This window comes from Gigantopelta aegis, chromosome 14 (genome assembly GCF_016097555.1).
Source record: "Gigantopelta aegis isolate Gae_Host chromosome 14, Gae_host_genome, whole genome shotgun sequence".
NCBI lineage: Eukaryota > Metazoa > Mollusca > Gastropoda > Neomphalida > Peltospiridae > Gigantopelta > Gigantopelta aegis.
Window position 1 is genome coordinate 40,188,682 of NC_054712.1, and position 24,022 is coordinate 40,212,703.

Below are 24,022 nucleotides of genomic sequence, written 5' to 3' on the forward strand. Positions count from 1 at the left end.
TTGATTGCGCGAACCGTGCACGAGAAAACAAACCGAACCAAAATGATAACGGTCACGTGGTATTCCAACGTCTGATGTTTACACAGGAAGATTCCCTCTAAAAAAATAGATTGGACCTCGCTTGCGTAACAGTTTTTTCTCGAGTGCACGTGGATTTTTAAGAAATACAAAAAATGCATGTTGTGGTTTTACAAACATCAGGATTACTAGGATTACCAAAAAGCACTTCAGGTGAATGGAAATGTGTATTCTAAATAATAAAATGTAAGTAAAGTGCAATTTTATTTGTGAAAAAATGGGTTTAATAGCGAAAAACAACGCCGTAACTAGGGCGTGTCCCTTTAATAGTATAAGTACAGAACCGAGTATAACCTGCCACCCTAACAACTAAAAAAAAAAAGAAAAAAAAAAAGGCCAATAAAATATATAGATATTATTGGATGATGGATTTTGAATATGCAATCAAGTCTTCAAGATCTAACAATGCACATGCTTGTTTTCTATCAATATTTAAAATTTGCAAAAATTACTGAAACTACTACAAACACTCAAACGAAAACTTGGAATGTTTTCTCTTTAGTAAAATATACTTTTCCTAGTATGAAAAAGTTAAATGCTTTAATGTTGACATCCAAAAATATTGAAACAGGACACTTTTATGGGAAACACTTCACACCAACACAACTCCAAAAGTTTTCAGACTAATTTTGTCAAACAACTATATATGTATAAATCCATACATAAACCATGTCAAAAAACAAAACTGAAATTGGTTTGTCATTTGATTTAAAATTTAAATAATTTAGCTTATTGGCTTTAATAATTAAATAATGAAATGGTACATGTACCATCACCACCAACAGAAACCATTAAATTGTGACCAGCGATGTTTTATTTTACCGAAAAAAACTTTGTTATACTCCATTCTTGTAACGGTTCAAATTCTACAAACAGCATACATTTTGTAAGTCTTAACATTTAAGTTTTATAAGCACAGGCTCAGATAAACAAGTGAATTGGATAAGTTTAAATCTGAAATTGCCAACTAAAAAACAAAGCTGACAATCTAACATCAAACAACAATTGTAAGAATTACTCAACACACTGGAATGATAATTGTTTATCGAAGAGTTTATTCAACCGGACTTCCACTTGCAACAGAATTGTCAAAAATAAAATTCAGTTATTTGTTGTTAATGTTCCGACATTCAGTATATTCCGCATGCATATTCAGTTTTTGAGAATAACATTTATCAGTCATTTAAGTTCACATTTTTGCATAGGCTATAAAATGGTGTTCAATGACAAACTTGCAAATGCTTGTCAACATTTTTTGCTGGTGCGTTTTATTAGCCAGTAATACATTTATATATACTTTGTATCAGACTAAACTTAAAACTCTTAAAAGAAATTCACCTTGCTTATTTGTGATTACTTAAAGTCACTATATCAGTTTTGCATGAGAATAAATTTATGATCACATTTCAAACCCAGGCCATGTGTTATGACAATTTTACCACCTTTTAAAATCATCAGAAGCAGCACAATGTATTTGTACCATAATCACACATGCTAACTTTAAGATCTCAAAAACTTCACAGATAGCTGTTCAATTTAAAAATAATATTATTTAAAACATTATTCCAAGATCCAGCGTCGTTTTTTGCGTGGTGTGTATATTTTATTATGAAAAATTGTTATAAGTTGAGGAGAAATAAAATATTTAATTGTAACTGTTGACAGAAGTTTGACAGCAAACTCCTTGTGCCAATCGGTCACTCTTCGCCAGAGCCCGATGATCTTTTGTTTCTTCTTTGCCGAGGTGACTGCTTTGGGGTACGTCTTGGGGACCGATCTACAAGAAGAAAACAATGGATATAAGCAACAGTACTGGTGAGGTACATGCTTACAGTTGTCTGACAGAACGGCACATGTCAATGAAAGTGTTTATGTGTATTACTGAATTACAATTATGTAAAATTTGTGCAATAAGATTAAGCGACAGTTTGTTTTGGATTAATTACTAATGACACTGCACCCAATAGAAGGTGCTGTCCGATTAGTAAGTTATTGGTTGTTTTTTTTTTAGTAGCAAGAAAAGCTTTGTAGCATGGGTACCATGGTGAAAAAGTAGGTCACACAGACATACCACCAACCCATTCTAAACTTGCACTCTTGCTTTGACGATTCCATATGAATTGATAAAAATACATGCCCAAGACAAGGATTCACTATGAAAAGTAAGTCACAGTGACCTAGAAATGGTATGTGACAACCCTATCTCAAGTTATTCCTGCATGTGTTGTTTGATAGTCCTGCATGCATACAAGAATTGTTTTGTTCAAGAAAATTAACATACAAATGTTATATCATAATAGAGAGAAATAGATAGAAACAATAAACAAATATGAGACATGCATTCAAAGTTTGTTAAAATTTGTTTTGTTTAACACCACCACTAGAGCACATTAAATAATCATCGGCTATTGGATTTCAAACATTTGGTAATTCTGAGTCATCAGAGGAAACCCACTACATTTTTTCCTAATGAAGCAAGGGATCTTTTATATGCACTTTCCCACAGACAGGAAAGCACATACCACGGCCGTTGTCCAGTTGTGTCCAATATACTTGGTCAAGAAATAGATGACACCTGCTTCCACCACATCTGCTACTTGTAATGAATAAGCAGCAAGGAATTCTTAAACCCCTTAGTCTGTTGAAGATGGTCGATCCTGCAACTGATCGCATGTCAGATGAGCGTTCTATCATTGAATTACATCCTGCCATATCCCAAGCATTGAAATCTAACACCAATCTTCAGGTTTGCATTGTTGAAGAAAACAGAAATAACATGATAATATACAAAATAAAACTTACTGATCCCCTGGAGTGTTTCCTTTGGGATCCACTCGTAGTCTACATGTGAATTCTGAGTGCCCATCTCGACAACTTTTTTTGGCTTTAGCAGACGCTTTTTTTTCTGAAAAAGAAGAATACAATAAATTGAACATATATTTAACGATAGGAATTTTTACTATAATTTTTTTTTAAAAGCACAGAAAAAATTTAATCTAAGATAAAGACTCATGTTACATGAAAGTCCGTCAGGTTTTATCGCCAGTGCATATAAGGCCACATAAAAAAATAAAGTTGGTTAGCGTCCCCGCCCGCCCCTACGAAACGCACCCGACCCGAAACTTTTATTTTTTAATTTGAAAAAAATCATAAAAAACGATCTTTTCATGATCGAAATTTGGCGCCGTTCTGCAAGACGTATTACGTAAACGTCCTCAGTGTTTTTGTGTTTGACGTCATCATTTCAAGAGTAGTATGTCGGGGAACTTATGTCGATTGTGATATAAAAATCGGCCTGAAATGCCTATTGTGATCGCAGTAATAGTCTGCGAGGGCTCTATCAAGACTGTAAAGGACTGGTTTGCGTGCAATATCAAGTTGGATGTTACAATCTCGGACTTCTATGCGAACTTCACTGACGAGCTAGGACATAATACAGTGCATCCAACTTAGTAAATCATGTCTAACCTGGTCCCAGGTAGACTAGAAGTGGGTCACTTAGCAGGATATCTACTACAGGTGACGCACCTGGGACCAGGTATTAAAGCAATGATTTACTAAATTGAATGCACTGTAAACATCACTCAAACCCTGTTTCATAGTGAATTGGGCAATGTTTGTAAATCTGTGAGAAGAGTGAAGAAATTAAATAATTTTGAGGAGAAAGCAGTCTTTATTTCATGAATAAAACTCAATGGAAAGTATTAAAATAAACCAAAAAAAAACCTCCCTCCCTCCCCAAACTTTAAAAAACCAAAAAGGACGCTAACCAACTTCTTTTTTTATGTGGCCTAACAATAAATTATTACTACCCTAACTTGTTAAATGTACATTAAAAAAATGACAGAACTGAACATGAACAAGTATAACAATTAGCCAATTAGCAGAAGAATCACATGTCTGTATTACGGAATCTACAGAGTTTCACAAATATACAATCAAAACCTTTTACTTTCAAATTTTCAATGTTAAATTTCTACTTTAAATCTTAAAATAAAACTTATTTTTGTTTTGTTTTAAAGTTCCAAAAATCTCATTATTAGATTGTGGAGACTGCCGCAGAGAACAATATCACCAAGTTTCAGAATTCTAGGAGAAACTTTCAAATTTTCAATTTAAATGTAAAAACAAATTCATGAATTCAAAATTTCCAAAATATCTGTGGCCACTGTTCCAGAGGATCACTGCACCAAATTTCAGAACAATCTAATCAAAACTCTGAAGACAAAACCCACTTCATTGGAAAAGTTGACCGACACATGCAGGACAAATTAGTATATTTTATTGTATTGCATTATATTCGACAAAGACAAACTGCATTCAGACACACCCTTCCCCCCCACCCCCAAGACACCTAGTTATTAATCCCAGCATAATACTGTTGAAAATATTGCATAATTTTTTTGTAATCATACCCCTAAAACCGTGACCATCTGATGGGCTCCAAACAATAAAAGGACACCGACTGCTGCCATAAACAGGTACAGGAAGAATCTGGAAAAAAATTGACAATGCAAAATATTGAAATTGAATAAGAACACACGTTATATACTCTTCAAAAGAAGAAACGCAAAACCACATTGTCGTAACATTTGGAGAATTGATTTAATTATTGAATGGTGAGTCCGATAATTACCAAATGTTGCAGGATTGTTCACAATTCACTCTAGTCCATTGTGAGTAAGTGATAGGACACACCACCAAGGTCAAGGTCATCTGGAGTCAATACCGGGTGTGGCCTCCGCGTGTGGTGACAACTGCCTGGCACCGCCTGCCCATTGAAGCAACCAGAGTACGGATGACGTCCCGGGGGATGGTGGCCCACTCGGCCTGCAAGGCTGCTGCCAGCTCGGGCAGGGTCTGGGGCTGTGGTTGTCGCTGTCGGAGGCGTCGGTCCAACTCGTCCCATATATGCTCAATTGGGTTCAAATCCGGTGATATCGATGGCCAAGGAAGGACATTAATGTTGTTGTTCTGTAGGAAAGCCGTTGTGAGACGTGCTGTGTGAGGCCTGGCGTTGTCATGTTGGAACACTGCGTTGGCGTTGGCCATAACTGGAACGATGTGTGGCCGGAGGATCTGGTCAATGTAGCCCTGTGCATTCAGGTTGCCCTGCACGTGGACCAGGTCAGTTCTGCCAGTGTGTGAGATGGCTGCCCACACCATGACACTACCCCCGCCGAATCTGTCCACTTCCTGCACGCAGTTTGCCGCATAACGTTCACCACGACGCCTATACACGCGACATCTTCCATCATGACGTCGGAGCAGAAATCGGGACTCGTCACTGAACCACACCTGTCTCCATCGCAGTTGAGGCCATTGTCGATGAATCTGGCACCACTGCAGTCGGAGTCGACGGTGTTGTGGTGTTAAGATGACACCTCGAACTGGACGTCTGGCACGAATTCCTACCTCACGTAGGCGGTTCCGTACGGTCTGGTCGGATATCCTGCGCAAACCTGGTATTGCTGCGGCTGTGGAGGTGGCAGTAGTCAATCGTTCCCGAAGGTGGCGTACCCGGATGTAGCGGTCCTGCCCGGGGGTAGTGACCCGTGGTCGACCGGATCTAGGAAGGTCACGTGTTGATCCATGTTGCTGGTAATGGTCCCACAGTCTGGAGATGGTGCTTGGGGACACATGGAATGCCCTGGCAACGGCCGTTCTGGATTCGCCTGCGTCTAGTCGGCCGATGGCATTGTTTCTCTGTGGTTCACTGAGACGTGGCATGTCCTGGATTGTCAACTGTCGGCCAGATACAGAGGCCAGGCAAGCGAACACCCTGCACTTTTATACTGTCGGTGTTCATGTTGCACGTGCAGACAACGCACGTGCAGTGGTGACATGGTTTGCACGTGGCTGCGTTTTTGCGAATATTCACATTTTGGAACTTTATTGTACAGTAGCTGCGTTTTATCGAATGTAACCGTGGGAATGTGTTCGGGACATGCAATGACCTTATATTCACAAAGCATGAACCGGTAGGAAAAATAAAATCGGAGTTATAACCCATTTGTACCCTTTTGCGTTTCTTTTTTTGAAGAGTATATATTAATCCATTGTATATTTGAGAATAACTTGCATCAACTATCACACATATAAATACTGTTTATTCCTGTGTCAACTTAAAACCCTTCGAACAGAAGACCTGTTAGAGAACTCCTAAACAATGATGTCCATTGTGAACAACAATGCTCAAACGGTCTCTTAATTTCTATTGCAGACTACAGGAAAACTACAGTCACAGTAAAGATCGCAGTTTGCTGGTAGCTGCTATCAATCTAATACTCTTAACACTATAAAGTGAACGATTAACTATGAATTGCAATTCTAAACATTAATGGTGCCACATCAAGTTTGAAACTACAATATTTGGTCGTTTTCACATTTATATAAGTACGAATTAATTGATGCATCACATTATGTTTGCATAAATAAATTAATTAGTGTTAACGGTCATATTTAGTACGACTAGATTCCAGTCTTGTTTGAAATTGGCAAATCCACAAAATCTGACAAGCCAACTGATGATGACCAAGAGAGGTCAGAGACAGAATCTGATATGTTACACAAAGAAAGTTTGCTTTGTTTAACGACACCACTAGAGCACATTGATTTATTAATCACCGGCTATTGGATGTCAAACATTTGGTGATTTTGACAAGGTGTTAAGAAAATACACCTGCTACATTTTCCCATTAGTAGCAGGGATCTTTTATATACACTATCACACAGACAGGGTAGCGCATACCACAGCCTTTGATATACCAGTCGTGGTTCACGGACTGGAACGAGAAATAGCCCAATGGGCCCACCGACGGGGATCGATCCCAATCTGACTGTGCATCAAGCGAGCTTTACCAGTGGGCTACTTCCCACCCCGATATGTTGCACAAAGACAGAATACTGAGGCAATATTCATCTGGTACAACATTAAAAGAGTGTTTATCATAGAAGTTTATTTTTAACCACTAGTAAATTATTTAGTTGAATTTTTTTTTTTTAATGGGCATATAGTTTAAGGTACAATATCTACATTTCAAAGCAAAAATTAATATATAACTTTGGCAGGAAGCTGCCATTATGCAACTGAAATAGCACATACAAGCATGTACTGAGTGAATATTCATCAATAAAATCTCATATTCACATTAAATACCTGTTAGAAAACTTCCATACACTCAAGTCCATTTTGAACAGCAGTGCTCAAACAAGCTCTAATTTCTATTGCAGACTACAGGAAAACTACATTCACTATCAAGATCGCAGTTTGCTGGTAGCTGCTTCAGATTTTACATACTTAACATTCATGACAAACAACCACACTACAAATATCAATTTAAAATGATCGAACGAGTGCAGCAAGATACTCCATACCGAGTAAAAATTTTACTTGTGAGCTTATTGAAACACTTTAGAATTGTAATTACACATCACTAACAAACCACTTAAAACAACAAAAGTACCGGTGAGGTACACGATACACCGGTTATTTGTATAATAGTACTTGTATTTGACACACCACCATCCCAAGTTGTTCCTACATACAAGGTTGGGATGGTCCTGTATGCATCTTTTATATACACTATCACACAGACAGGGTAGCGCATACCACAGCCTTTGATATACCAGTCGTGGTTCAAGGACTGGAACGAGAAATAGCCCAATGGGCCCACCGACGGGGATCGATCCCAAACTGACTGTGCATCAAGCGAGCTTTACCAGTGGGCTACTTCCCGCCCCGATATGTTGCACAAAGACAGAATACTGAGGCAATATTCATCTGGTACAACATTAAAAGAGTGTTTATCATAGAAGTTTATTTTTAACCACTAGTAAATTATTTAGTTGAATTTTTTTTTTTTAATGGGCATATAGTTTAAGGTACAATATCTACATTTCAAAGCAAAAATTAATATATAACTTTGGCAGGAAGCTGCCATTATGCAACTGAAATAGCACATACAAGCATGTACTGAGTGAGTATTCATCAATAAAATCTCATATTCACATTAAATACCTGTTAGAAAACTTCCATACACTCAAGTCCATTTTGAACAGCAGTGCTCAAACAAGCTCTAATTTCTATTGCAGACTACAGGAAAACTACATTCACTATCAAGATCGCAGTTTGCTGGTAGCTGCTTCAGATTTTACATACTTAACATTCATGACAAACAACCACACTACAAATATCAATTTAAAATGATCGAACGAGTGCAGCAAGATACTCCATACCGAGTAAAAATTTTACTTGTGAGCTTATTGAAACACTTTAGAATTGTAATTACACATCACTAACAAACCACTTAAAACAACAAAAGTACCGGTGAGGTACACGATACACCGGTTATTTGTATAATAGTACTTGTATTTGACACACCACCATCCCAAGTTGTTCCTACATACAAGGTTGGGATGGTCCTGTATGCATCTTTTATATACACTATCACACAGACAGGGTAGCGCATACCACAGCCTTTGATATACCAGTCGTGGTTCAAGGACTGGAACGAGAAATAGCCCAATGGGCCCACCGACGGGGATCGATCCCAAACTGACTGTGCATCAAGCGAGCTTTACCAGTGGGCTACTTCCCGCCCCGATATGTTGCACAAAGACAGAATACTGAGGCAATATTCATCTGGTACAACATTAAAAGAGTGTTTATCATAGAAGTTTATTTTTAACCACTAGTAAATTATTTAGTTGAATTTTTTTTTTTTAATGGGCATATAGTTTAAGGTACAATATCTACATTTCAAAGCAAAAATTAATATATAACTTTGGCAGGAAGCTGCCATTATGCAACTGAAATAGCACATACAAGCATGTACTGAGTGAGTATTCATCAATAAAATCTCATATTCACATTAAATACCTGTTAGAAAACTTCCATACACTCAAGTCCATTTTGAACAGCAGTGCTCAAACAAGCTCTAATTTCTATTGCAGACTACAGGAAAACTACATTCACTATCAAGATCGCAGTTTGCTGGTAGCTGCTTCAGATTTTACATACTTAACATTCATGACAAACAACCACACTACAAATATCAATTTAAAATGATCGAACGAGTGCAGCAAGATACTCCATACCGAGTAAAAATTTTACTTGTGAGCTTATTGAAACACTTTAGAATTGTAATTACACATCACTAACAAACCACTTAAAACAACAAAAGTACCGGTGAGGTACACGATACACCGGTTATTTGTATAATAGTACTTGTATTTGACACACCACCATCCCAAGTTGTTCCTACATACAAGGTTGGGATGGTCCTGTATGCATCTTTTATATACACTATCACACAGACAGGGTAGCGCATACCACAGCCTTTGATATACCAGTCGTGGTTCACGGACTGGAACGAGAAATAGCCCAATGGGCCCACCGACGGGGATCGATCCCAAACTGACCGTGCATCAAGCGAGCTTTACCAGTGGGCTACTTCCCGCCCCGATATGTTGCACAAAGACAGAATACTGAGGCAATATTCATCTGGTACAACATTAAAAGAGTGTTTATCATAGAAGTTTATTTTTAACCACTAGTAAATTATTTAGTTGAATTTTTTTTTTTTAATGGGCATATAGTTTAAGGTACAATATCTACATTTCAAAGCAAAAATTAATATATAACTTTGGCAGGAAGCTGCCATTATGCAACTGAAATAGCACATACAAGCATGTACTGAGTGAGTATTCATCAATAAAATCTCATATTCACATTAAATACCTGTTAGAAAACTTCCATACACTCAAGTCCATTTTGAACAGCAGTGCTCAAACAAGCTCTAATTTCTATTGCAGACTACAGGAAAACTACATTCACTATCAAGATCGCAGTTTGCTGGTAGCTGCTTCAGATTTTACATACTTAACATTCATGACAAACAACCACACTACAAATATCAATTTAAAATGATCGAACGAGTGCAGCAAGATACTCCATACCGAGTAAAAATTTTACTTGTGAGCTTATTGAAACACTTTAGAATTGTAATTACACATCACTAACAAACCACTTAAAACAACAAAAGTACCGGTGAGGTACACGATACACCGGTTATTTGTATAATAGTACTTGTATTTGACACACCACCATCCCAAGTTGTTCCTACATACAAGGTTGGGATGGTCCTGTATGCATCTGTATGCAAGATATATCCAGACAAGGATTTCCTATTACGAGCAGTAGACGGTGAAAAGTAGGCACAATGACCTAGTAATAGTAATACACACACTGCCATCCCAAGTTGTCCCTACAGCTGAGGTTTGATGATTAGATCCTGTATGCATCCGTATGTAAGATAAGGTACGGACAAAAAAAGTTAACAGACTGACGTACGGACAACGCCATACCCATCATAGACGGGTGTATAAAAAGAATGAATAGTGATTAAGTGCTCCCCTAACTTAGATGATGATTGGGGGGGGGGGGGGGGGGGGGGGGGGGGGGGGGGGGGGGGGGGGGGAGGGAGGGGGAGGGAGAGGAGAGAGGGAGAGGGAGAGAGAGGGAGAGAGAGGGAGAGAGAGAGAGAGAGGGAGGGAGGGAGGGAGGGAGGGAGGGAGGGAGGGGGGAGGAAAGGGGCCACCTATTTATGATATTACCATATTGATACCACACATATTCACAAGCAAAGTGGCACTAAAAATTACTCTCCTTGAACTCAGGTCAGTGATGGGGAGTGACGGTAACCCTTAAATGGTGAGGTATATACCTATTCAAAGAAAAGCACCAACTACAATCTATGATAAATCTGGAGAGGATATGTAAAATGGTACACTACCACAGATATACTCACGTTTCGCCATCCAAACCTTCATCAGGTTCTACAACCATGACAGTCTCATTGTACACGGCAGTCTGGAAAATCGTACTATCCTTCAAAACAAACAAAAATAAACTATTTACAAAAAATCCTTAAAAATTGGAAGTCTTTATCAAAGTTACACAATGAAATGTATTTGCCAAAAGCATTAATCAATTCTTGTTTTGACATATACATATTGAACCTTGGACTGAATGACACTAAAAATATTAAGTAAATTTTAGTTAGAAGTGGATCTTGTTTTAACTGAAAAATCTACAGAGGTTGAAATGAAAGAATGTCAGTGATCATGATTTGCACCCATAATCATTGGACAAACTGACTGCTACTAGCTGGTTACACAACACATTTTACACTTCACTTTCCATTTTAACCAAGTATTCCTTTCACACCAAGCTGCTGTCCACTACACTGTTGATAATATTTGGTCAATTAAGCAGATTATTGAGTGGGATCAATTAATTTGTAGCTCTTTGTCAAATTTTAAAACATATTACTGCAGTCTCTCTTTTGAGATGGTTGTTAAGCTTATTCCGCAGAAGAGATTGACAGTCGCTTGATGCATTTATCATATTTGTGCGTGTACTAACAAAAAGGAAAGAAAGAATTGCTTTCTTTGATGATGCATCGTATATTGTCAGACGTGTTTAAGGACCACAAAGATAAGAGGAAACCCGCTACAGCCCGTCTAGTATTAGAACAATAATTCGCAGCATGGGATCATTTATATGCACTATTCATGATCAGAGCTTGGTGCATGTACAGACATTGCCTTTCTGTTTCCACACTAATGCTGATACATAGCTTCTGTACTCTTGATTTCAATGAATTTGGTTTGAATTTGGAGTTTTCCGTGTCCTAGTAGTTTCCTTACTAGGATTCACAGCCTTTCCAGCCGTGTTTTGATTTCGGAGTTTGCTTCTAAAGGTTGTCTTTCTTGACTCACGTCCTCTGTCTGTCTGGTCCATATATTAGTCTAGTCTCTACCCTTTGACCAGTCCAACTTGGGTGACCCTACCAGGAGCTGATGTCCAGCTGGCATAGATCTGTCATTAAGACATGCAAGCTACCTCACGTCAAGGAATGGACCATGAGATAGATATGCACTATTTAAAAGACAGGATAGTATATACCACAACCTGTTACACCAGTTGTGAAGCACAGGTTGGTACGAAAAGTTACCCAATGGGCTCACAAAAACAGGAACAATGTGCTTAGCCCAACAATGTTCCACCTGCTATTAGGTGGAATATATACTTGATGTACTGCAATTGACAGTTTAGAATGTTCTGTGAGCACAGTCTAACAAACACTCACAGAATCTTTGTAGTAGAGGTTGATGATCAGTCCAAATGGCCGGGCATTGAATGCTTCGTTAACACTGAACACGTATTCAAATGTGGCTTGCTTTTTCGGTTCAATCGTCTGAGACAGCTCCACTGTAGAGAACTGTAAAGAAAGATGATACAAAATATTATCAACCCGAAAAGCCTCAACAAAAATATCTGAATGCTATGACCAACATGAGCAATCTTTAAGAGAACTTTCTGTGACAAAGAAAAAATTAACAGAATCATGGAATTCCAATTTTTACAGATTTGTTTCTATGCTTTGTTGTTTCTTTTTAACATACAATTTGTATTTCATACTCAAAACAGACAAACACATTGTTTTGGACTATTTACTAATCCCGACATCACACCAGTTGACATACTGTACACTGTATTTAGTGCATTCCCCAATTCATATTTCCTGCCATTTTGTACATGACACCTTTAGTTTTGTTTTTCAATAGAAAATACCTGGGAATTTTGAGTTAAAAACGTGGTTTTCTGCAAGAGAACAACAGCGGAACATTGCAGTCAATTTGATGAATCGATAGCTGATTGTGACAGCCAATTTAATAATAAATTTTATAATTTTACTGACGAAAATCACAAAATATTGGGATATAAATTGTAGTTAGTTTTTTTTTTTACAAATATTCTGGTCAGAAAAACTGTTGTTGGGAATAATGGACATCCACCCACAAATGTTTGTAAAATTAGAAAACCCACAAAAATAATACTGATTCAAATATGAACTTTATTTTATGTATTTATAAACATTTACGTGAAAATATGTGAGTAAAGTTATAAACTTTACTTGTACCAAGACTCAACATGGTATTTGTCAAAAATTAATTCAGTAACTGGTACTATGGAACCCACAAAGAACTGATGTACGTTATGATTGATTGCTATATATATTTGGAACAAAACAAGAAAGATACAGGAAACAGAGTTGTCGACTAGCGTGACATCAGGCGAGATATCTCGAAGTAGTCAGAAAGTTAATTCAGATCAGAGAATTTTGACAAAACCTACAATTATCGTTTGACAATAAGTGGACACTTACTTACTGTTAAAAATGAAATTTCACACAAACTAAAACAGTAAAAATCATCCACTTTACGTTTTCATAAATAGAAATGGAAGAATGTCTTTTGGAATAGTTAAGTCGTTTATTAGTTCTATCATACAATACCCGTAAACAGTTCAGCAACCTCAATAAGTAGTTTCTAATTAACAGTTAAAGGCATACTGTCACGGATTTAAGGACCTTATTTATCTAAAAAAAAAAAAATGGATAATAAATAAAACTTAATTTAATTGTTGCAAACCAAATCTAGCTATCGCATCACCATAACTGAACCATGATGGGAGTGAAATCCACGTCAACCCTTCTCGGCAATTTTAGCTTTTGAATTATGGACCATTGCCATAATTCAATTACTTTTACAAAATATCATTAATAAATGGAGTATGGTGGTTATGAAGGTGGTTAAAAAAGTACATTTAGGAACAAATCAATTTTTTTTTTTCCCGGTACTACTTTGTTAGACCATTAAATAGGTCAGTGATCTGCGACAATATGCCTGTAACAATAAAAGCCATTGACCAATCAAATTTCATTCAAGTAAAAGCCATTGCCAAATTAAAGCTAGATGAATAACGCCCTTACATTTTGCACATAGAATGAGAAATCCTGTGGGTATCTGAATGATGCATCCAAACTTTGGACAATGAAGTCTTTCTCCCCTTTGTTGGTGAATCCAACAAGCAATCGCACAAGTTTTCCCGATGTAATTTCTGTAAAGAAAATTCATAATTTTTTTTTAACAGAAGACTACATTGCAAGATATACTCCCCAAGAAAGAAAATTGGTTACGTTTAGGGTTAGGGTTAAGAAAATTATACAGTAACAAGAGTAATTAATTTTGTCAAAAGGCAAATAAAATAAAATAAAATCTATATAAAAAAAGTTTGGGTATGGCATCATACCCATTTTACCCTATGGCAGATTTTATTATGTCCTTATGTAGTGTCGTCTCCAAAGAAAAAAACAGACTGACAAGGTGCCAAGTGAACTATGACACTGAACAAGTCGAGATCTTGACGTTTGTTATGTGATTTTGTTTTTGAAATCTGATTAGGTCCAACATATTACAGTGACTTCTACTGCTCATTACGGCTAATAATTTGGGGACTTCAACTGATTTTCGGCAAAGAAAACGTTCATTCTGCTGAATAGATTAGGGCTTGTAGGGCATTAAAAAACACCCCCCAAATCCATATCAGTTCGGAAAACTATATGTGGGACAGACTGACAAAACCTCCAGACTCGATGGTTGGACCGGTAAGGTGACTACCAAATGCCCAGTTTTCATACATACCCTTCTTTTCCCCAGAAAGGGTGTTGTGATTGATGAACAAGAGAGTGGTGTCGGCATCAGGAGAAGGTTTCAGTGGCTCTTCCTCCTCTCCTTCCTACCAAAAAATAATAAGAAAAAAAAGGTATGTTAAACCTACATTTGTTTACAATATTTTCATAAATAGGCAGCCCATTTTTAATGCATACTGTGTTCCAGTGGATATAGCAGCCTAATTTTTTCAAGCCACCCAGTTTCAAAATATAATAAATACCATGTTTACCATGTGTACCAGAGTTACATTTTTTTTACACTAATAGGGTCATTCCATGTCAGATCACCCAATGGGTTAAACCCTACCCTCTCCAATTTCAATGAAATTTGGTATATACGGTTATTTTGTCCAAAAAACCTGAAATTCTAAGTTTCAGCTTAATCGGACCAACAGTTTCCGAGTTATGGCCTTTTCGGGTTTTTTAAATTTTGTCCAAAAAGGGCGTGGCCGCCCTTTTTTAAATTGCCATAACTCAGCAACCAATGGTCCAATTTTGACAAATGAGATATCATTGGAAAGGGGGAATTACAAGGAATCCAAATCCTGACATTTGGGTTACTTTTGGGCTGATGACATTTTGACCTATATTTTGACCTTGAAATTGACCTTGTGGGACACGTGACTTTGAGATGACCTATGATTAAAATTATAGCCCAACATGTTATCTACAACATATAAAAAAAATTGGAGGTGGAAAATGTTTCATTAGTCAGCAATTTCAGATTGAAATATGTTTACCTGCTGTTGTTCTATGCTCTCTGTATAGACTGCATGCATTTCACTATTAAATGTATATGCGTCAACACTGTAAATGTCATGAATGTTAATGATACAATATAGTGTGGCAACCAATTGATTAAAAAAAGAAGAATCTATAAATCACTACTGGTAGTTTCCTTCATCTTTTGTTAATTTTATATATTATTGTATTTCTGTTTATTTGAGGAGTCTGACTACTTGATTGAAGTCACAAGCTTTCTAGTCTTTAACTATCCATGTTGAACAGACGTTGGAAATTCTGACGAGATCATTTTATCAGATACTGTAAATCCTGGATGAAGATGATGTCAAGGATGGTGTGTTTATAACGCAAAGTATATCCCTTTCTGGAATCCCAACACCTGTCTGCTTTTGACGGCCAGTGAAACTGCCTTGAAGGTCCATGAGGGTGCATGAACTTGACGTTATAGTCTCCAAATGCCTCTGAAACTTCATCCACCAAACCAATCCAAGGAAGACCATCATAGAGGCTGCAGACAAAGTTCTGCGCCTTTATTTCTGGTGGAATTTGTGAATCGTCATTACTATCATCAAAATTGCTAGTAGCTTGAATTTGTACCAATTCGGGTGGATTGGACTATAAACTAAGTTTGAAAACCTGCATTGTAGACTGATAATGGGACAAAACGATGGTACTGCAGGGTTTTGTTTAACGACACCACTAGAGCTCATTGATTTATTAATTATTGGCTATTGGACGTCAAACATTTTGTAATTTTGACAGTCTTAGAGAGGAAACCCGTTACGTTTTTCAATTAGTAGCAATTGATCTTTTATATGCACCATCCCAGAGACAGGATAGCACATACCATGGCCTTTGATATACCAGTTGTAGTGCACTGGATGGAGCAAAAAATAGCTCACTGACAGGGATCATTCCCAGACTGTCAGCGCACCAAGCAAGTGCTTTACCACAGGGCTACCGCCCCTGCCCTCTATTTAACTATGTACAATGAAATAGCATTTGTTTGGCATTTTAAAAAAGTTCCATATATATGACTATTTTTCTGCCATTTATTGCTGAATTGTGACAATTCCATTTTTAAAAATTCTTTATCCATTAAAAAATTAGTTTTACTTTTCATTATTTATACATGTACTACATTGTAGGCCTATCACTAAGTGCTATAAGTAACTTTTTTCAGTTGGATTTTATGCTGCGTACGGTACAGGCCTATGCTTGAAACCTTAGAAAATAAGTGTCAAATTGTGATGCAGTACCTATGGTGAATAAACAAATTATTATTTAGCAATCTTACCATAATGACTTGCTCAATGACATGATGTAAACTCAAAATTTTAAAGTACAAACATTCTTCACTTCATCAATAAGGATGTAAATGTACACACATAAGTGTGCCAGTAGGCCTACAGACCACAGATACCGTATTTGACCGGAAATAAGCCCATGTCTTTGAATAAGCCCCCCTCCGTTTTGATAGCATTTAAGAAATTAGGCCCTCATTCGTAAATAAGCCCACCCCCAACTTCGCCACCTTATAAATAACATGAAATTGCAAGTTTGCTCAAAGTTCATTTAAAAGGTCATACCTCCTGCAGATAATTAAACACAAATGTACACAATATTTTACCACCAGTGAGATTTAGCAGTCTAACAATAATAGTGTGTAACATTGTTTTCAATTTCATGCCTGCAGTATTTCTCTGAAGTATCCAAGCCCAAGTATGAACTAAAAACCAATGTCTATTTTTACCACCACACTGGGTCCGCAGTTAATGCTAATTAAGCAAATACCTTATTCTGATTGGCTAAGAAAAATGACCGTAGATTGATAATTCTTTGTAGTGTAAGCTGGCTGCCTGTGTCAGAAACATGTGTATACGTTATTGAGTTTGTTGTTAATTGCTGTTGTTTCAAGTCTTCTCAGCATTAAATTTTGGATGTAAATAAACAGCACTGGCAAGTAATTGTAACATAGAAGGTGTGTTTCTGATAATTAGATACTAGTAAAAAAAACCCCACAATTTAATTAATAAACAATTATTATTTATTAATAACAAATGGAACACTAATTAATAGATGAGCTACAGAACGTTTTTTGTTTTCTTCCTAGTTCATTTAAGTATAGTTATTTATTTTAATTATTATTAAAAAAAAATTCAACAAAACTGGCCCCTTGTCTGGGAATAAGCCCACCCCATGCTAAGCTCACAATGAGTTGTCTTGGCCCCCTGGGCTTATTTCCGGTCAAATACGGTAGTAATTAATCTTAAAAATAATTATCAATACTAATTACATATATAAGTAATAAGGATCAATTAGTTCTTCTGTTTGTCAGTTACCTACTGGAGATTTTCTGATACTTACATCTTAATGGATCTTGGAAATGGAGGGAAATCCGAGATTTAATGGATAAACATAAATTTCTTCGATTTTAGATATTCATGCAGCATGCCCTGAATTGGGGTCCAAAGTCCATTCAAAGGGTCATAACTTCCTTTCAATGTAGTCCCCATGGTAATATAGTTTAGCCTGTTCTAAACAATATGAGATGTTGGCACAAAATGTTTTTGATAATTAGGCAATATTTCAAAAAATTAATCTTAAATATGTTGGATGCTGGACTATATTGTTAGAACATTCATCATGACATTTACAGTGTTGATGCATGTACATTTAATAATGAATGAATGTTTAACGACACCCCAGCATGAAACATACATCGGCTATTGGGTGTCAAATTATGGTAATGCAAACAAATAAAGTGATGATCAACATCAATGTAAAAATTCAAGATTTAAATAAAACCACAGTGTAAAGAACTATGCAAAAATACAAATATCACAGATAGATACCGACTTTTACTCTAAATTTTAATTTGTGCTGTATTGGCCATTCTCAAAGAGAATGTTACACTCCTGCACCAGGTGAGGTTACAGCACGTGCAGGGGTACATTTAATAGTGCTTAAATACATGTGCAGTCTATACACAGCATAGAACAGCAGCAGGTAAACATATTTCAATTTGAAATTGCTGACTAATGAAAAACTTTCCACCTCCAATTTTTTTATATGTTGTAGATAACATGTTGGGCTATAATTTTAATCAAAGATCATCTCAAGGTCACATGTCCCACAAGGTCAATTTCAAGGTCAAAAGGTCATCAGCCCAAAAGTATTTGGATTTGGATTCCTTGCAATTCACCCTTTCCAATTATACCTCATTTGTCAAAATTGGACCATTGGTTGCTGAGTTATGCCAATTTAAAAAAGGGTGGCCACGCCCTTTTTTGACAAAAAAAAAAAGAGGGAAAAAAAAGGCAATAACTCGGAAACCGTTGGTCCAATTTTTTGCCACAATAACTATATACCAAATTTCATTGAAATTGGCGAGGGTAGGGTTTAAATTTCCTTTTTTTTTTTTTTTAGGTGATTTGACACGGAATGACACAATAGACAACCCTTTTTTTAATATGTCCTTTTGAGGCAGAATAGCACATTCCATAGCTTTAGCAAATAACCCAATGGGTCTACTAAGAGGAACTGATCTTGCATATGTGACAATTTCTTTCATCTGGCGAGTAAAACATTTCATCCGATCTATATAAAGATACAAGTAGGCACCATCTGGATCCCAGATTGGAAAGTTAACGTAGAGGGCTGTCTTGCAAACCATCATACTTTAGGCACATCATGTTCTACCACTGAGCAAGATCCTGAAAATACTATTTTTCCGAGCACTAACAAATTAGGCCCGCCTGCTATTTTAGAAATACACACTTTTTCCCCCCCCACACACAAAAAATCAATTGATCTGCACACTGGACATCAAAGGAAACGAGCCGCATTGTCTTTACGAAAAAGCAACTGACGAAAAACTTCAGTAGCTTACAACAGTTAACGTAGTGTAATGTTACAGTATTTTTTAACAGCCTCTATTTTAGCCACTTGTATGTTTGATACACACAATACAAGTTATATTTTATTTGAGCAATGAAAACATTTTGATTTCATGGATTTGGCAATCTCAGACAGAAAAACTACTTATTAGATGCCAAATTTGTCACTTGATCAGAATGGTCATTCTGTCATTTTCCCCCACTAATTATTGTCTGGTATTTTTTCCTCAATTGCAGATTTAATTGGTTGAAACCGATGATTTTTACTTTCAGTCATTCTGTTTATTCAGCAATTCTTTATAAAATATTATAAACATATCTTTGGGGGGGGGGGGGGGGGGGGGGGAGAGAGAGAGAGAAGATATCACTGCTTATAAAAACAATGGAAGTGGTAGTGTTTATCATTAAAATCATTTACCTTGGTTGTCACTAATATATACACCGCCTTTACAAAAACAAAACATTTTATCACCTGCCGGATATCAAAGCGATTGATTCATTTGATGAAGATGGAAATAAAATTAAAATATATTTTTATTTTATCCCACATTAGGGGATCACTTTAAAAATATTTTTTTATATATCTTGAAATCTTTAGTAAAAGAATAATATTAAAATTTTGATCGGTTCAGCAAAATTGAAACTGACCGAGAATATCAGGCCGACAACAACTTCGGTTCAATTAAAAGACGAGTCTAGTTGTATTTCGTATGAACGTTTTTGTACCAAATACTGAGAGGCAAAATAATTAGTATGTCTTTCCACAAAGTCGACCAACACACAACGATGTATGGTAACCAAGCTTTCCTTTTTTTTTTTGAAGGGTGTGGTACCGTGCGGCCGCCCTCCTTTGACTTTCACCCAGCGAGAACACTGGAATGCACTATGCAATAATCATAAACAGAGTACATGATGCTTCCACTCTTTAAAACGTTTTGAAAACAGATGATGCAAAATTAGTTTTAAAGTTTGTTTGAAAATTACTAATGCATCTGGAGTTGGGTTTTTTAACTTAAACCCTGCACCACTTACGAAATATGAAGTGAAATTGTGTTAAAGATATCTTATACCCATTTTACATGAAACTGAAATGGGTGTTGAAACTACTTGTCGAAGACAGAGGACAAGATCAACCATTATCTTACCTTTTCAGTAACAGCAGTGTCAGGTTCTGCCTCAGTCTCTGGGACATCAGGTTCAGTTGTTTCCGTCACTTCGTCCGTCTCAACCGTTGTTCCGTCATCCTCGCCCTCCATTGGGTCCTCTGTAGCAGACACCAGCATGCCATTTCCTCTACCTGTAGCATACAGACATTCAATACTTAAAGTTTGATGTTTAATGACACCGCTTTGATTGATATATACTCTTCAAAAGAAGAAACGCAAAACCACATTGTCGTAACATTTGGAGAATTGATTTAATTATTGAACGGTGAGTCCGATAATTACCAAATGTTGCAGGAGTGTTCACAATTCACTCTAGTCCATTGTGAGTAAGTGATAGGACACACCACCAAGGTCAAGGTCATCTGGAGTCAATACCGGGTGTGGCCTCCGCGTATGTTGACAACTGCCTGGCACCGCCTGCCCATTGAAGCAACCAGAGTACGGATGACATCCCGGGGGATGGTGGCCCACTCGGCCTGCAAGGCTGCTGCCAGCTCGGGCAGGGTCTGGGGCTGTGGTTGTCGCTGTCGGAGGCGTCGGTCCAACTCGTCCCATAGATGCTCAATTGGGTTCAGATCCGGTGATATCGATGGCCAAGGAAGGACATTAATGTTGTTGTTCTGTAGGAAAGCCGTTGTGAGACGTGCTGTGTGAGGCCTGGCGTTGTCATGTTGGAACACTGCGTTGGCGTTGGCCATAACTGGAACGATGTGTGGCCGGAGGATCTGGTCAATGTAGCCCTGTGCATTCAGGTTGCCCTGCACGTGGACCAGGTCAGTTTCTGCCAGTGTGGTGAGATGGCTGCCCACACCATGACACTACCCCCGCCAAATCTGTCCACTTCCTGCACGCAGTTTGCCGCATAACGTTCACCACGACGCCTATACACGCGACATCTTCCATCATGACGTCGGAGCAGAAATCGGGACTCGTCACTGAACCACACCTGTCTCCATCGCAGTTGAGGCCATTGTCGATGAATCTGGCACCACTGCAGTCGGAGTCGACGGTGTTGTGGTGTTAAGATGACACCTCGAACTGGACGTCTGGCACGAATTCCTACCTCACGTAGGCGGTTCCGTACGGTCTGGTCGGATATCCTGCGCAAACCTGGTATTGCTGCGGCTGTGGAGGTGGCAGTAGTCAATCGTTTCCCGAAGGTGGCGTACCCGGATGTAGCGGTCCTGCCCGGGGGTAGTGACCCGTGGTCGACCGGATCTAGGGAGGTCACGTGTTGATCCATGTTGCTGGTAACGGTCCCACAGTCTGGAGATGGTGCTTGGGGACACATGGAATGCCCTGGCAACGGCCGTTCTGGATTCGCCTGCGTCTAGTCGGCCGATGGCATTGTTTCTCTGCGGTTCACTGAGACGTGGCATGTCCTGGATTGTCAACTGTCGGCCAGATACAGAGGCCAGGCAAGCGAACACCCTGCACTTTTATACTGTCGGTGTTCATGTTGCACGTGCAGACAACGCACGTGCAGTGGTGACATGGTTTGCACGTGGCTGCGTTTTTGCGAATATTCACATTTTGGAACTTTATTGTACAGTAGCTGCGTTTTATCGAATGTAACCGTGGGAATGTGTTTGGGACATGCAATGACCTTATATTCACAAAGCATGAACCGGTAGGAAACATAAAATCGGAGTTATAACCCATTTGTACCCTTTTGCGTTTCTTTTTTTGAAGAGTATATTATACGCGGTTGTATGTTAAACAACCTCTGCAATTGCCCACAACAATCAGCAATGCTGTGGAATTTTAATTTTCCACAGCATTTTTTGTTTTGGACTATATTTAGGTGTTTTTTTCAGTGGCACCTTTTTTTTGCTGTGGACATTTTATTAAGGTTTCTGCCCAGGGTTCATACAATTAAAACATTTTCATTTTCCAGGGCTTGAGCACCATTTTGGATTATTTTCCAGGACCTTTTTTTTTTTTTTTAAACCATTTTCCAGGAGTCTGAATACATTACTTGGAAAGGATTTTCTTTGACGACGCCCCTGTAAAATGTTCATTCAGTGGTTCTTATGTCTCAAACATAAACTACATCTAATCTAGATATATCACATGGATGGTAAAGTTTTTGTCAATGGCAGCTTTTTTTTGCTGTGGACATTTCCTTAAGGTTTCTGCCAGAAGGTAAAATGGGTATGGCGTCATATGCTAAATTTATTTTTTAAAGTTGACCTTTTGACAAAATTAATGACATATCATTACTGTATTTTCTTAACCCTAAGCCATTTGTTTTCTGGGGGAGGCCCCTCACACCCTCTGTCGACAGCAGTTGCATTCAGTACGTGAACATTGTAAATATTCAATTACATAATGTCAGACTTTCCTGTCACAAGAAAATAGTCGTTTCTTTGGTGCTGGTTGACATCTTAAAAGTTTGAGCATGAATTTCCACCATACCCTTCTTTCAATGGTTAGGGTAGTTTTAGGTATAGGTTTAGTCTTTAGAACCTTTGACATAGAGGGTATGGGTCAAATTCTTTTCAAAGTTTGTTTGACAATAATCAAACTAAAGGTTTGTGGATTTAGGAAAATATTAGCCAGAATGTTCTGCTGGATGGTCATGATAGCTGTCTCAGCCAGAGATATCTCTGTAGTAAAAACACGGAATGGCTGCAAACCACACGGCAGGCAGATATTCCTGCCCCAATCCCAACAATAATCCTAGGTTTGACTTTACAATAATAATTTTCGAGTTCTCCAATAACTATTTCACACAGTAACACTACAGGAAGAAACCTGTTGGCACCCATAGACAATTATCAATGTAAAAGTATTGTGTCAAACCTAGGATTATTGTATTGGAGCAGGAATCTTTGCCTACTGTGTGGTAGGCAGCAATTCCATGTTTTTGCTATATAATTATCTCTGGGTGAGATAGTGATCATAATTGGCCAAATGTCCATCATGTGTATTTTTGACACAATAGCTGGTAACCACTTGCTTGTCCACAATTCAGCTTTTATTACATAGATCTATAGCCAACTACCTGAGCTAAGCATACCATTACTAGTATGATGGTACATTTATTTTTGCAGACACAAAATTCCAAATTGCAATGGTTAGACTTAATTTTGCAAGTTACACCATTTTGCAAGTTACATTTATTTTAAAACAAAACTGGATATTTAGTAAAAATAAAAATATTAGCAAAATATAAACTACAAGTTAAAATATTGCTGAGCACGTCGCATGCAACACTCAGTTACACTGCCACGTCGATCGTGTCGGTGTTAACAGACGATTCTAAACCTTAACCAGTTTTTAAAGAATTCTTACCATGTCCACAGAGTAAAATCGTGGCAGGCATCACTAAAAGGAGTAAAAGAAGGAATTTGCCTAAAAAGTGAGTCATTGTGAAATTTGAAATAGAATTTAACAATCACAGATGCAAGCTGATTTTAATCGTTAACACCAGTAAAGAAAACAACAATATGGCCTCAAACCGGAAATCAACCAAATTTTGTTAACACTTTTGTCATTAGCTGATGTGTAACAACATCATCCAATGAAAAATGTCAAAACAAGATCTGAA

At 37.6% G+C, this 24,022-nt stretch overlaps 1 protein-coding gene across 1 annotated transcript; it reads right to left on the minus strand.

Moving 5' to 3' along the window:
* Positions 1-1,110: 1,110 nt before the first annotated feature.
* Positions 1,111-23,933, minus strand: LOC121388802 (translocon-associated protein subunit alpha-like). The gene is made up of 9 exons (XM_041520308.1): positions 23,767-23,933; positions 20,449-20,600; positions 14,632-14,725; positions 13,920-14,047; positions 12,234-12,365; positions 10,890-10,969; positions 4,494-4,572; positions 2,881-2,983; positions 1,111-1,855 (listed from the first exon to the last, which is right to left on the minus strand). The coding sequence occupies exons 1-9, from the start codon at positions 23,840-23,842 to the stop codon at positions 1,776-1,778; spliced, it is 924 nt and encodes a 307-aa protein (XP_041376242.1). The 5' UTR covers positions 23,843-23,933; the 3' UTR covers positions 1,111-1,775.
* Between the last annotated feature and the right edge of the window lie 89 nt (positions 23,934-24,022).